The sequence below is a fragment of the Apostichopus japonicus genome, chromosome 17, assembly GCF_037975245.1.
Source record: "Apostichopus japonicus isolate 1M-3 chromosome 17, ASM3797524v1, whole genome shotgun sequence".
NCBI classification, from domain to species: Eukaryota; Metazoa; Echinodermata; class Holothuroidea; order Aspidochirotida; family Stichopodidae; genus Apostichopus; species Apostichopus japonicus.
In genome coordinates this window covers 35,416,937-35,431,156 of record NC_092577.1, presented here as the reverse complement: position 1 = coordinate 35,431,156, position 14,220 = coordinate 35,416,937, and the positions used below count along the sequence as shown (strand labels likewise).

General features: G+C 36.3%; 1 protein-coding gene across 1 annotated transcript; it reads left to right on the top strand.

The window, feature by feature from the left end:
• Positions 1-11: 11 nt before the first annotated feature.
• LOC139954906 (UDP-N-acetylglucosamine transporter TMEM241-like) lies at positions 12-13,096 on the top strand. The gene is made up of 10 exons (XM_071954892.1): positions 12-170; positions 1,515-1,639; positions 5,263-5,344; positions 6,237-6,340; positions 6,847-6,898; positions 8,330-8,424; positions 9,518-9,588; positions 9,903-9,972; positions 10,481-10,636; positions 12,111-13,096. Exons 1-10 carry the CDS (start codon positions 105-107, stop codon positions 12,220-12,222), a joined length of 933 nt encoding a protein of 310 aa, XP_071810993.1. The 5' UTR covers positions 12-104; the 3' UTR covers positions 12,223-13,096.
• Positions 13,097-14,220: the final 1,124 nt, after the last annotated feature.

Below are 14,220 nucleotides of genomic sequence, written 5' to 3'. Positions count from 1 at the left end.
AGTAAACAACCCTAGACGTCTAGCCGCGGTACCTTGAACGGCACAACAACTTCACTCCAGATCACATACACAACTCATTGCTTACTCAAAATCATCTAGGCTACATGGCAACATGGCAATTTGTAGCAATATTTTGTGCCCTTTATGTCGGTACTTGCATAACGAACAAGGTAAGATAATGTTGAGCAGTGTGAAAATTAGTTTTTCTCAGTGGATATTTTGAATTCAATAGTGAGAGTCATTCTGCAAATTGAACGACAACTTGTATCGTATGGACCTATTCCACTACATTTGAAATTTTTCTTGAAATTCAAGCAAATATATCGCACTATACATCGGTTAACCAGAGCTTGTGAAGTTGAATATTACCTGTGTCTTCTTTAAAAAAGATAAGTAAAAATACAGAATTCGATGGTGCTAGGTACAAATGAAAACAATAGCGAAAGAAAGCAAAATATAAATAGGCCTAGCTTAGCAACCCATTTTCAATAGAAACTATATGCATGCATCAGGATGAAATACTTAACGTAGAGACATTGCAAAAAGCAGTTCCAAATTTAAAAGAAACTCATGGCAATAGTCAGACCCAGTACTCTGCCAAAGCTTTCACTAATGATCATGCAGTCAAAAAGTACCATAAACTATTTATAACAACGCTGCCATGATCCATACGCCACATATCTAAGATTTGGTATTTTTTAAATGGCATGACATGTTATTTCTGGTCAGTAGAAAGCACAAGTCATTTTGGAAAATATATGCAAGACATAGTTGTCTGAAACTCTGAGTAACAAAGTTCCAGTAGTCTCAACTAATTCTCACCTGTACTTCACTCTGTCCACCAGACATAGAGCACTCTGCACCAAGGTAGACGCCAACCAACCAAACGTATACCTAAAATGTATTTTAATTGCCTCGAACTTCAAACTCACAACTGAACATAAACTAAAAAACCGATCTTTCGTATTAAGTCTCACATCACCAGCCTCAACAAAGACTTGAGACCCTTAACAACTATCAGTTTTACAAATATATATAATCCGTTCTTGGCTCCTTAACCCGCTTCCTGTATAGTCATTGTTTATTTGGTTCTAATTCTACCAATGCCACTTACACTTACCTAGCGTCTTACTTTCATTGTGTTACATTTAGTTCTTTTCATTCTACTGCCAAGTTTTGCTGACAAAGGTCCCAGGGGGACCAAAAATTCCAATATAATTTCTAAAACAATACTCCTTATTTGTCAATTATTATTATATTTGTCAATTATATCTTATTTATATGCTTTTTTCTAATAATATTTTCTTTTGGACTATACATGGATTTCTTTATTATATGTATATGTAGGGACCTATATGTTTTGTTGTTTTTCAAAGATAAATAAACCTATATCCATCGCATATTACCTCATTTTTATCTGCAATAATATTTTCATGCATTTCAACTAATTTCAAGTCATTATTTCAAAACAGCATTAATTCACTCGAAATTTCATTTTTTCTGTTCCACTTCAGTATGTCCTCTCAGTACTAAGGTTTACTTTTCCTACAATATTCCAAGGATGGCAGACAGCGTTTGGATTGGTGGTGGTGCTGATATGCAGTGGATGCAACTTTCTACAGATCAACAGCAGATCAAAGTACAGTAGATTTCAGAATATTAAATAGAATATTTAATTAACTGCAACTCCTGTTGAGCTTATAGGAATCATACTCTGACAATTAAATGAACAATAACATGTCTCTTTGCTTCTCTTTATTTTTTTTCCTCCAACTGTTTTTTTTTTTTCTTTTCGAGATCAGATATTTACATATGAATTATAAAAAGAGGTTTTTTTTCAAATACTTAGTCCAGGACTACCAAATTCAGCAAATATATTTCAAGATAAGGTTGCTTAACATATTTTCTGCAAATTTGGTGTTGAAACCAAACTTTGCATCAGAAATTATGGAATTTGGCATCAATTTCAAACAGTTGCAGGTGGTGTTAGCTAATATATAAGTAATCACTTTTTATAAGTTAAGTTTTGTTGTATATATAGCTAAAGTAGTTTGTACTGTAATTCTTATCTAGAGTTATCCATAGGTATGGGTTTAGCTAGCTGGTGATGTTTGAATATCACATGGTTTGATCAGAATATGGACAAGTTGCAACTCAACACCAAAAGCAGCTATTAGAAGCAGCTTTCATCTAGAGCAGGGGTTCCCTAACTGGGGTGCATGAACCCCAGGGGGTGCGTGAGTCCATCCCAGGGGGTTCGTGAGACGTTTCTGAAAGTCAAACTAGAGTACTTTCTGTTGAACGAAAATCTGAAATATTTAGTAATGTACAACAGTCGTACCTATTGACAAACTCTTTTCGCGTTCCATACACATATGTTGCCATAGTAGTACCGTACTGTGCATGTGATAAATAACTGGATTATGAAACAGACAGTTTTCTTCATTACAATATTACACTATGAACTTGATCTTTTACGAAGCACTGTTATATGTATTATATTATAATAATGATTCAGATCGTGTCTCGAAAAGTTAGGGGTTCGTGGACAACTCTGATTATCCACAGGGGGTTCGTGGGGGCATAAAGTTAGGGAAAACCTGATCTACACATCAACTTTTCCATGTACTTGTACACACTCTGCCGCAAGTCTGCGCATATTACAGTATCTGGTCACATTTTTAGCAGAGTTTGTCCTTTTTAAGGCACTTGTATTTCAGTTCCAAAGTTGACAAATCATTCATTTTTCATACTTTCCAAATGTTTTGTTTTTTATAAGATATAAATACAACCGTTTGCTGTATCACATAAGGGAAGGCTCGCAAATTTAACCGGCGATGATCGAAGGCCCAACCGTTGCTAGCCAGTGTAATGAGCACAGCAACCAGCTGGTAATGAGTCATGCTTGAACGCACACATTTCCTGCCTTCCAAGAGTCGGTGGACAGTTGTATGCACTTGACTATGAGACCACAAATTAAGCCTCTTATGCACAAAAGAAGACCAGACAATGAACTGGTCACTTTCGTCCAGGATGTACACAAAAGGGTTATAGAATTTTCTCTGCAGGTTGGAGAATTGTTTATTAATAAAGCTACTACATATAGGCTACTGTAACAGCATTGAGTTACTACACAATTGTGTGACATTGCGTGACATTTATTTCTTGGCAACTTGCCAACGTTACTTGAGATAGTAGTATTTCATCAGAGCCAGGCAAAAATAACAGTCTGCTGTTAGAGACAAGTTAGAGTAGCTATATTATGTGATAAAATGAAAAGAGATTTAACCTGTCTTACAATCTTTAAAAAGTTTAACTTACAAAACTGACGATAATATGAAACAAACTACGTTCGGCAAAGCCCCGTTTCTAGACTGCCTAACAATAAACAGCGTGCTTTATACGTACATCAGTCTACAAGTTAACTGCAGTGTTTACCCCTACTTAAATATCACGGTAGGCTACTGTACATGTGCTGCGGATTTTCCCAGGTACCTTAATTGCCAAACAACCCCCTGTCTAACACCTGTTGGTTAACATTTTTGGCACGTTTCCAAAAAACTTTTCATGGAGTAAACTATTTTGACTCCACTCTAGAATTAATTAGGTCAGTTAGTAAAGGATCGGTAAAGTTATGCGAAATATTATCTTAGACGTTCAAGAAAATTTATATCCCCGTAACAAAGTAAAACCATGGATGTATATAAAACACACCTCAAGCTAACCGACTCATCCGCATGAACAAAACAATCTGTTCCCCGTGATACACGAGGCACAGTCTATACCATACAGACATAGCACGATATCAAGGCCCCAATAGCTACAGTATGGCCATCTTTATCAAAGTAAACCTTGCAATCCCATGTTTTAGGCCACTTGGCATGATTAACTAAATGCTCAATATTTTTTCCATGTCCTTGTAGAAAACGTCAACTTCGCAAAATACAATAAGTTGTGTTTTTGTTGTTACGTGAGATCCGTAACCGACGAAGTGGTTAGGCTATGTACAATACTCTTAACTATGGTAGGATAATTATTTTTCCTTTTTTGTGTGGATATTCTAGAAAATACTTTCTTTTTCCCCCGCTTAACAGCAGATGTGGTCGTATGGTTTATTCATAAATGGGTGTACTAGAGCCTTGTTTACATGACATTTGTTGCATTTAGCACGATATGCCAGTTTCGCGTGAATTTTTCGAAAGTATTTTGCTCGATCTTTCGTAAAATTTGAAAGGTGTACCAACTTACTGTTCGTACACAATTGTTAATTTCTCTATGCTCAATATTGTTTCCATGTCCTTGTAGAAAACGTCAACTTCGCAAAGTACAATAAGTTGTGTTTTTGTTGTTACGTGAGATCCGTAACCGACGAAGTGGTTAGGCTATGTACTATACTCTTAACTATGGTAGGATAAGTATTTTTTCTTTTTTTTGTGGAAATTCTAGAAAATACTTTCTTTTTCCCCCGCTTAACAGCAGATGTGGTCGTATGGTTTATTCATAAATGGGTGTACTAGAGCCTTGTTTACATGACATTTGTTGCATTTAGCGCGTTATGCCAGTTTTCGCGTGAATTTTTCGAAAGTATTTTGCTCGATCTTTCGTAAAATTTGAAAGGTGTACCAACTTACTGTTCGAGTAGAGAAAAGAGAGATGGATCAGTGTTAGAGAATGAAAATACTTTGTACAGGAAAAGAAGTCTGAAAGTATTTTTGAAACATTCGATACGAAAATAGTTCATGAAGATTTCAACTCGTTCTTGAAATAAATCTCCTTCTACTGTGGTCAGAGTGCCATTGTTACGTAAAAACCACAGACCAGGAAAAGGCAAGTACCGCGTTTGTTTACAAACAATAGCAGCGCTTCTGTGTTGGGAGCTCAATGCTCATTACTTTCACGGAGTTACCGTGGGTGTGTGCACTCAAGCGTGAGCGATATGCAGGCTGCATAATGAGCAGTGGTGTGCTGCTGGCTGGGCCTTCGATCATCGCCGCCGTTAAATTTGCGAGCCTTCCCTAATAATTTAGTGTATGCAGTGGCGACATTTTACTTGCAAACAGCATTTTGAGGTAAATAATGCCATGTGTCTACAGCATCTTCAAGAAACTTATAGTGAAATGTAACCTGTATACAATAATAATTGCATTTCTGTGGCAATTTTGGTCATGTTGCATAACATGTTGCTACTCAATACAAGATGAAACAATTATGCTGCAATTGCCTTGTTTTTATTGCTTTTCTTCCTTCCCTTTGTCCTGTCAGGAGAGAGATTTTGAAATGGTGTCATGGTGTCTTCTTCTTCATCATCAGTATCTTCTCAGGATCAAAAGCTCTGTCAATTCTTGTAAGTATCCTAAGAAACTAATTAATCTAATTAATGCACAAAATTGGCGGATATAAAAGTGATCCTTCAAACCAAAAGCGAAATGTTATGACTGGATATATATTAATGTGTAAAAGTAAGTTGGCCTGACGTTTCGATCCTAGCAGGATCTTCTTCAAAGCCTTTGATTGAAATCCGACTAGGAGGTGTGTGTCTTGGTTAGAACAATTTAAGCAATCTCATTTTGATTAAAACCACCTGGGTAGGATTGGTAAAAATTGTGGACTAAATAATGCAAGAAGATACTTTAAAGGGATATTGCAAACAATCTGTCTCAGTTATATCTTAAAGAGAAAAATGAAAAAAAAAATATGTGGTGAAAACCTGATATCAATATATAGTTCCTTGTTCTAAACATGATTGATTGATTGTATGTTTTGAGGGGTTAAATCCTGGATTCTTCCTAGGAGTGCATCACAGTATGTGATCTGTGATGGCCATCACGGTAAAATGTTCGTCAGTAGCTTTCCTTTTCTGTTTTAATCTTTTTATTGATTTATCCTTGAATTGTAAAACATTTGGAAAGTTTGCTTTAATAGCTGTCAATATTTCTGTAGTAAGAATTTCTCCAAGAAAGAAACTGTTAAAACAAAATCTGTGTTTCTCAGTGAAGAAGATACATAAAGGAAAACAAAACATTTTCAAGTGAATTTCAGTGATGACATCATTCACCATGCTGTTGCAAGATGCCTTAATGAAAATAAATAATAATAAATAAAAATAAAACAGATGCATATATAAAATAAACCAAATTCTATGATAATGTGGGTTTGTTCAAAGAAATTCCTGCACTTTTATAAAGCAGTCACCATCAGCCATAGAATTATCCTTTGGTGATATTTTTCTTTTTCAGCCCATTCCAGCATTTATTGCTCTTCAGAATACGGTTGATGTGTTAGTTTACGTGTTCCAAACAACTCAAACGAAGAGACTGGGCAATGCTGCAGTAGTTATAAGGTAGCTATGAATTATCCATTCTTCTTCCATATATTAAAGTTCATTTTTTTTTTTTTTTTCATTATTATTTTTATTTTTTTATTTTTAATGTTTCATTTCATTTCCTTTATTTGTTTCTTCACAATATAAATACAGAGAAGTTAACTAAGTGACAAAACATATCAACAACAGGGAAATTTGTTGAAAGTAAGCACTCCAAAAAACCCAGAGGGCTTGTCTAATAGAGCCCTCCCATAATATATTTCTGTTTAATTGTTTGACAATTTAATTAGATGAAGACAAAAAGATTCAATTTAATCGTAAATTCCAAATATGTATTGAAAAAATGTGCAATAGTTACTTAATACAAACACAACGTTGAAAGTTTGTTAACATTAAATACCTGTTTGACTTCTTTTGTGGATTTAATTTCAATGAGATAATGTACTGTTACATGTTCTAATACATTAATTAATACATTTCTCTGTTTATCGTTTTCTTGTTTCCTTTTATGTTTTCTTTTCCAGTGCAATTATGGTTCTTGTAGCAGCCTATTCGCTTGCCAACAGTGGCGAACAAGTAAGTTTACTGTGAGGTCTCATTATGCATTTCCATTATAAACACAAAAGTACCAACACAAACATACCAACTCCTGACACTACACTCTTTAAATTTGCCAACAGTGGCAAACAAGTAAGAGTATGTTAAGGTCTATTTATTCATTCCATTATAAAAACAAACATACCAACTCCTGACACTACACTCTTTAAATTTGACAACAGTGGCAAACAAGTAAGAGTATGTTAAGGTCTATTTATTCATTCCATTATAAAAACAAACATACCAACTCCTGACACTACACTCTTTAAATTTGACAACAGTGGCAAACAAGTAAGAGTATGTTAAGGTCTATTTATTCATTCCATTATAAAAACAAACATACCAACTCCTGACACTACACTCTTTCAATTTGCCAACAGTGGCAAACAAGTAAGAGTATGTTAAGGTCTATTTATTCATTCCATTATAAAAACAAACGTACCAACTACTGACACTACTCTCTTTCCAAATTCTTTTCTTTACTTTTTTTGGTAAAACAGAAGGAAAAAAATGCAGGCTACACCAACTTTTGGCAAAACAGTGCATCATCATGATTTCGTGATTATTTACTACACAATTGTATAATTACAAGATTAATTTGATGATAGTTAATATGGAATGCATAATGAGCTTTTAAATGTATTAAAGGTGTAAATACATCAGTTAACATTGTTAAACGTCTGAATCGGATATACAATATAGGCATATACCGATATATGGAGCAGAGAAACGGGGCAGGTCGTGGAGCGATATTTTTTATTAATTTTTGTGATGTTTTGATTCTGTTTTGGTGTTCAAAATCCTTTAATACTGTAGGCCCTAAGTCAATATGTCAGTTTATGTCATGGTACAGTCACCCCAAATTTTGCTAAATATGTCCAAGAAATTTATGAAAATTGAACACAAACATTTTCTGTTGAACTGAAGGATGATCATTGTACTTTTAGAAACCATCTGTGTTTATACTGTTGCCATAGTGACACTATCAGACTAACTAGTGCACTTTTCCAATCTACAAAGCAAAATGCACTTAACAAGCTGAATCTTGTCACCATGAGAAAAGATGCCTCGTTTTGATTCTGTCACTTACAATGTAGTCCCTTTACATTGACTGAGAATTTCATTCTAAAAATTTTAAATAAAGTTTACACCAGGTGCATGCCGAAAAAGGAAATAGCGCCATTCAGAGTACTTGCCCTAAAAATTTTTTTTTTTCAAGTTAAAATTTCACCTTTTAGTGAAGCAACATGTACAGTATATTGAAAGAGAGTGTTATTTTTAACATTTAAACCTAATTTGAATAAATAGGTATTTCTATAGCAACATTCCTGTTTTTCTCCAATCAATAAAATTAATAAATTGTGTGTGTTCCTGTTAATATTTGACCTCTTTATTACTCCATCTTCCAAGAATCTCTCGAGCGGGTACAGCTGGATGATGACTCATATTGTGTCCACTGTTTTACTGATTCTATCTCAGAAATGGCTGAAGCCTGCATCATTCAGGTTAGTTGTATTCCTACAGTACAAGGGGAACCAATCAGAGTTTCTGATTGGTGAGACAGGAGTTGCAAGATATTACTGGGTTCCAGCAGTGGCAGAGCTAGGGGTATTGGTCAGGGGGGGCGAGAATGGTCTGTAGGGGCGCTTTTGACACTCTCTAAGCGGAGCGCCACCACAGGTTGGCACAGGGGGTACAGAATTTTTTGAGTAAAGATAGATCGCCGGAAATGACCCTTTCCGGGCCTTGCTAATTTGCAGATAAACAAAGAATAAATAGGTGTCATCGCCATTTTGTCAGAAAATTACCCCAACAAAATGTGACAAATGTCAATAGGTATTTGAGAGAGCAATAAAAAAGTCAATAATCGCGAATATGTAAAAAGTGGAAAAAGCTGAAAAGGGCGCCAGCAGTCCATTTGAGTCCGTCCCCTCTGACTGTATGGATGCTCTGCCACTGGGTTCCAGCATGGTCATATATAAAAGGGTCAAATGATCCATTACTGATTTGTGTCTGAGGAAGAGGAAAAGGGGGGGGGGGGGTTGAGGAGCTACTCAAGACCTGTTGCTTTAACATAACTCCTTTAAATAAGATATTAGAGATGAGAAAAGAAGGACAAATTTTGCTCTCCCAGTTTCTAGTGAGGTGGGGAGGGAGGGGGAGGGAGGGGGAGGGAGGGGGAGGGAGGGATGGGTAGATTTGTCCAACATGACTTCATGGAACAATTCATTACATATAATTTAGCAATTCGTGTGGAACCATTAAACCTCCTCTAACAGTCTTGTCAAAAGTCCAGGGCCCTTCTCACATGACTTTACAACTTGTCACACCCAAGTGTGCACAATTCAAACAGATGTTCATGGGTTATTACAGTGTTTCACATATCTGTGTCTATTTATACACCTTGGTGAAGAGAAGCAATGGAGATATAGTGTCCTTGCCCAAAGCCAGGACTTGAACCTGCAATCCTTAGATCACAAGTCCATTGCCTTAAACCACTTGAGCACAATGCTCTCATACATAGTATTTCTATTTACTTTTTACATCCCTGTTATTGCATTCCTTCGTGGCCTTACCTTCATTTTTCTTTATTCTCAGTGATGTGGATTGCCTTCTATATCAATATCTCATCAGTGTGGTAATATTTACTCCTGGAAGCTTTTTACTTGGTGAGATTGTCAGGTTTTATCAAGTTTTCAAGTCTGTATATACATATAATATTTGCTGATAATAAGCAGTAATATGGAGCTTGGAAAATCATTCAAATGTTTTGACTGACAATTGTTACCAGATGTGATTAATATGTTGTTAATGTTTACTGGTAGAAAACTGCTAGTGCCTTTTTTCCCCCCAATGTTAAACAGCAAAGTCTACTGGCATTTTAAGCAGTAATATAGCCTAGATTTTTTAAGTCTGAGTCAGCAACGTGTCGGCTGTGTCTGCTCTCACAGTATCTCTATATGTATTCCTTTGTGTTTTTCAGGAGATTTAACAGATGCCTTTTACTTCACCAATTGGTACAGCATGAAATTTTACGTGGGTTGTATTCTGAGGTACCCTTCTTTCCCTTTCGCTATCTTTTGTTTTTCTGATATCTTTGTTTTTTCTGATTATCTAGAATGGAAGAGTGTAGGATGTTTAGCAATCAGACAAGCTCCTATAGACGGCAAATGGCATATTAAGTCACTTCGTCGATTTGTGATCTTTAGTACGTTCTTGTATCAATTTTATTTTCCTCAAGTGTGCGGTTCATTGGTTCGAGTGGGAAAGATGAGCGTTTGATTTTAAAAATGTCTCCTTTCACCTTTATTATAGTTGTCCATTGGGAGTTCAACAAGTCAATTCAAATTTGGAATCTTTCCAATTTAGAAAGTCATTTCAGATGGGAAAACCGTAGATTGCTCTTGGATGAAAAACCCACCTTACTATGACCCGGTGGGGTATTAAACCCAGAACCTCCCGATGGCTTAAGCCTCATTGCTTCAAATATCACCGCCTTTATCCACTCGGTCACAGCACCGGACAATATGTTCATTATTTGTGTTTTTTTATTTCTTCCAGTGGCCTTTTAGGAGTGCTTCTAAACTTAACTGTCATTCACATGAAGGGCACAGATGCAGATGTCATGCCTGTTGCCTTGGCGTTGTCTAAGAGCATCCTCATTGTCCTGTCACAACATCTCTTTGAAACATCATTGACCAGTGATTTCAGGTTTTGGTGAGTAAGGGTATTATTGATTATACTCAGACAATTTGTTAGAAAAGGGAAAATATTCTTAAAAAATTGCAATTGGAAATAACTCCTGCAAATTTCGAAGGTCTGGTTGTAGTAGTCACTGCCAGTTATTATTTTGTTTAGAGTTATGTCAAGTAACTTTATTAAACTTTATAAACTTACTACAAGTCCATTTCACAGGTTGAAACTTTTGCAGTTTCTGACTTACACCATGCTGATTCTGTGCAAGAACAAAACGCTGATGTACAAGGGTCTTCTCTAGTACTGATAGACATTCTTATATCATGCACATTGTGGTACTCAGTGCGTACTCAGTTGGTACTTATTGGGTACTCAGTGGATATTCAGTCAGTACTCTTTGACTACTTACTGGGGGTTTTTGTTTCGCAATTGGTGATTCATGGCATGAGTACTACTTAGATATTGTCTCAATCAGTGTCTTATTCTCTCACAAAGAAAATGCAGCCTATTAACAAAATCCAACAAGTCAGAGAGTTACTAGATTTGAAAATAATTTGGTTTACATCCAAATTCCATTTAGTGCATTAAAGCAGCATTTTGCGTCCTTTTCTATGATTTTTCTCAACCTCACTGACTCCACTATGCCATAACGACATACATAACTAGCTTATCTATTTATATTTTACTTCAAATGGTGGCATAAAAGTCGAAAAAATTGCAACTTTCAACTTTGTTGTTCTCCAAGATATTTTCCGTTGGGAACCCAATAAACCTCGCCCATAATATGAATATTTAAACACTACGAACGTCATTGACAGATACGTAATATAACACCACGCTTGATTTGTGTACAGTCTATATGGCAGTTGTACCAGGCAGTTGCATCACAACTCCCTGGTTGTACCAACGCAAAGTCTTGAATCTATTTTTAGCCACGGCTCATAACTAAACCAGCATCTCTGATTGGTTGAATTCAAACTAGTGGGTTTGGGAACTGAATGCGATTAATTTTGTATGTGGAATACTCGCCAATTAACGTTTTTGGCAGGGAAAAACTTGGCTAATATCTTAATTTGCTGTTTTGTGATTTGATGTATGTAAGAAACTCGATGGACATGTCAAAAAAGTAGAAAACGGCGACCAAACGCAAAATGCTCATGAATAAACATACTATTCACTGATTGGTGGAATTCAAACTAGTGGATTTGGAGATATGAAAACTTTGTCGAGGACACTTTTACTCGTTATCGACATAAATCGTTAATTACTCGCTAATTAACGCTCTTGGCAGGGTGAAACTTGGATGGTATCTTAGTTTGCTGTTTTATGATTGATACATCTAAAAAAATCGATGCACATGTTAAAAAGGTGGAAAAAAGCGACCTAACGCAAAATGCTGCTTTAAACACCATTTGTAACTTTACTGATTCTCTGCAGTTTGAAACGAAATACTGCAATTGCACCTCAATTTTTTTTTTTTAATTTTTCTCAATAGCCTGCTTGTCAACATGACTTCATACTATGTGTTTCTATGGTTACATCCGTTAGTCGAAGGAGCTGGTGGAGGAGAAGAAACAGTACAGAAATTATCGAAAGAGGTTGTTTAAGCAACAAAATACCAAACTATCAAATTTTAAATGAAATTCAGTTTGCCATCGTGCATATGTATACCGGAATATACCCTCCCGCCTCCAACCCCCTCCCCCCCTTCCCAATTTGAATACTGAGCCATCAGTGTAAACCTGTTCAGTAACAGAAAGTGATGCCAGTGTTTCTCTAGGAAAGATTTGCAATAGAGGTTGTAGTAGAATTCGTGGGTTTTCTGAGAAGGGGAGGGATGTCTTATAATTCATAAAATGCCAGATTTTGTCAACATTTTGGGTTTTTTTCTCACCCTTGAGCAAACGAAAATGCAAGATAAGTTGAATTATTTATGATATATGTGAGCTAGGTCTTCTGTTTCCCTCTGACTTTTTGTCAGCCACCCAACCCCCCCCACCCAACCTCCCCCTCCCCTTCTCAAATTAAAATTGGTGGAGATGAGAAGGCAGCCAATCGAATTTAAATTTGCAGAACAATTCATTCGAATGATTGTTTTTTATGGGTAGCCTATAACTGTTTCATGATGGCCTAAGAACTGTGAACCTTTGTCAGTGACACCAGGTCAACATTTCAGGCTCATTTACTTTGGTTGCTTAGCAACTTATGAATGCTAATGAAATGCATTGTAACAAAAACATATTTTTCCATTTTCAATTTTTTAATACATATCTTATATATTGTGTCAATATTTATGTTATGATACTCATTAGGTGTCCTTTTTACATGATTTGGTCTGTTTATTGTGTTTCTTGGTTTGTTTATAGTGTTTTGATCAAGTTTTTCCACATGGGTGCTGCTTTTGAAATTTATTTATATATGTAAACAGAGTAATAAATATTAAAGTTGTGCTATAACAATTTTATTTTGCTGTTTTTGGTTTGGTGTAATAAAAAATAATAGATGTGAGAGTCAGTGGACTCCATTCTTTCCTGTTCTAACCTGTCCCCTCCCCGCACATCCCGTCCCCATCTTTACTCTGTTTGACCCTCACTTGGATATATGCCCCTGGATATATGCGTTCTACATCAGAGCCGTATCCACGGGGGAGCTTCGTGGCTGAGCAGTACTCTCCCTCAAAAAATTCGAACTTTCTTCCAATGTAGCTAAAACGATTCACAGGATAGCACCATTTCCATCAATAAGCATCCCGTAACCAAATACAACTTTTCCAAGCCCCTCCCCTTAGAGCAGTCGTCTTTGATCCCTCCTCAAGAGACGGACATAAGCCAACATTTGTATAGTGGCATATCCAGCCGGGCACCACATAAATTTGTGGGGACGTGATTGGCGCCGGTGAAAAATCAAAGGGAGCCAACAATTTTTTTTAATGTTCACTAACCTGGGGCATGGGGCCGATGATGGGGGGGGGTTAACTACTAAAGAGAATGTATTGTTAAGTCACCTCAAAATATGTGAGCTATGCGCGCGGTTGCAGTGTCTCTCTGAGAGGCCATATATTTGTTATTTACATATATTTTTTTTCAATATGTGATAACCGGATGGTTTTCAACCCCGCAGGTGCGCACATTATTTTTTCTTAAGTTCTCAAAATTTGTAAAGTTTTTGTACCAAAAAGAGTAAAATTTTAGTACACTAATGTAGTTTAAAAAGTGGAATGATAGCACCAATTTGCATCTAAGCCCTTTTCGAAAACCAAAATTATCAAAGGAGAACCTTTAGCAGTATACCACCGGATGCTAATGTAAACAACGAAATGTCTCATGTAGATGGAGAAAAAGCATACAGGTCCAATTATATCAAAACTCTCTTTCACAGTAGTAATTGCGAATTAGTCGGCCAAGCTTACAACTTTATTTTAATTACCAAGGAGATAATGTTTAAACAATTCATTTCCTTAAGCTACATTGCTATTTATTTTTCTTTCAGTAGGTGCCGGAAAAATTCTCAGCATATTGCACGAATTTTCAGGGGGAAAAATTTGGTTGGGGGGGGGGGGCTGCAGCCCCGCCTCCTACGCCTATGTGTGTAGTGTTCGGTTTCGA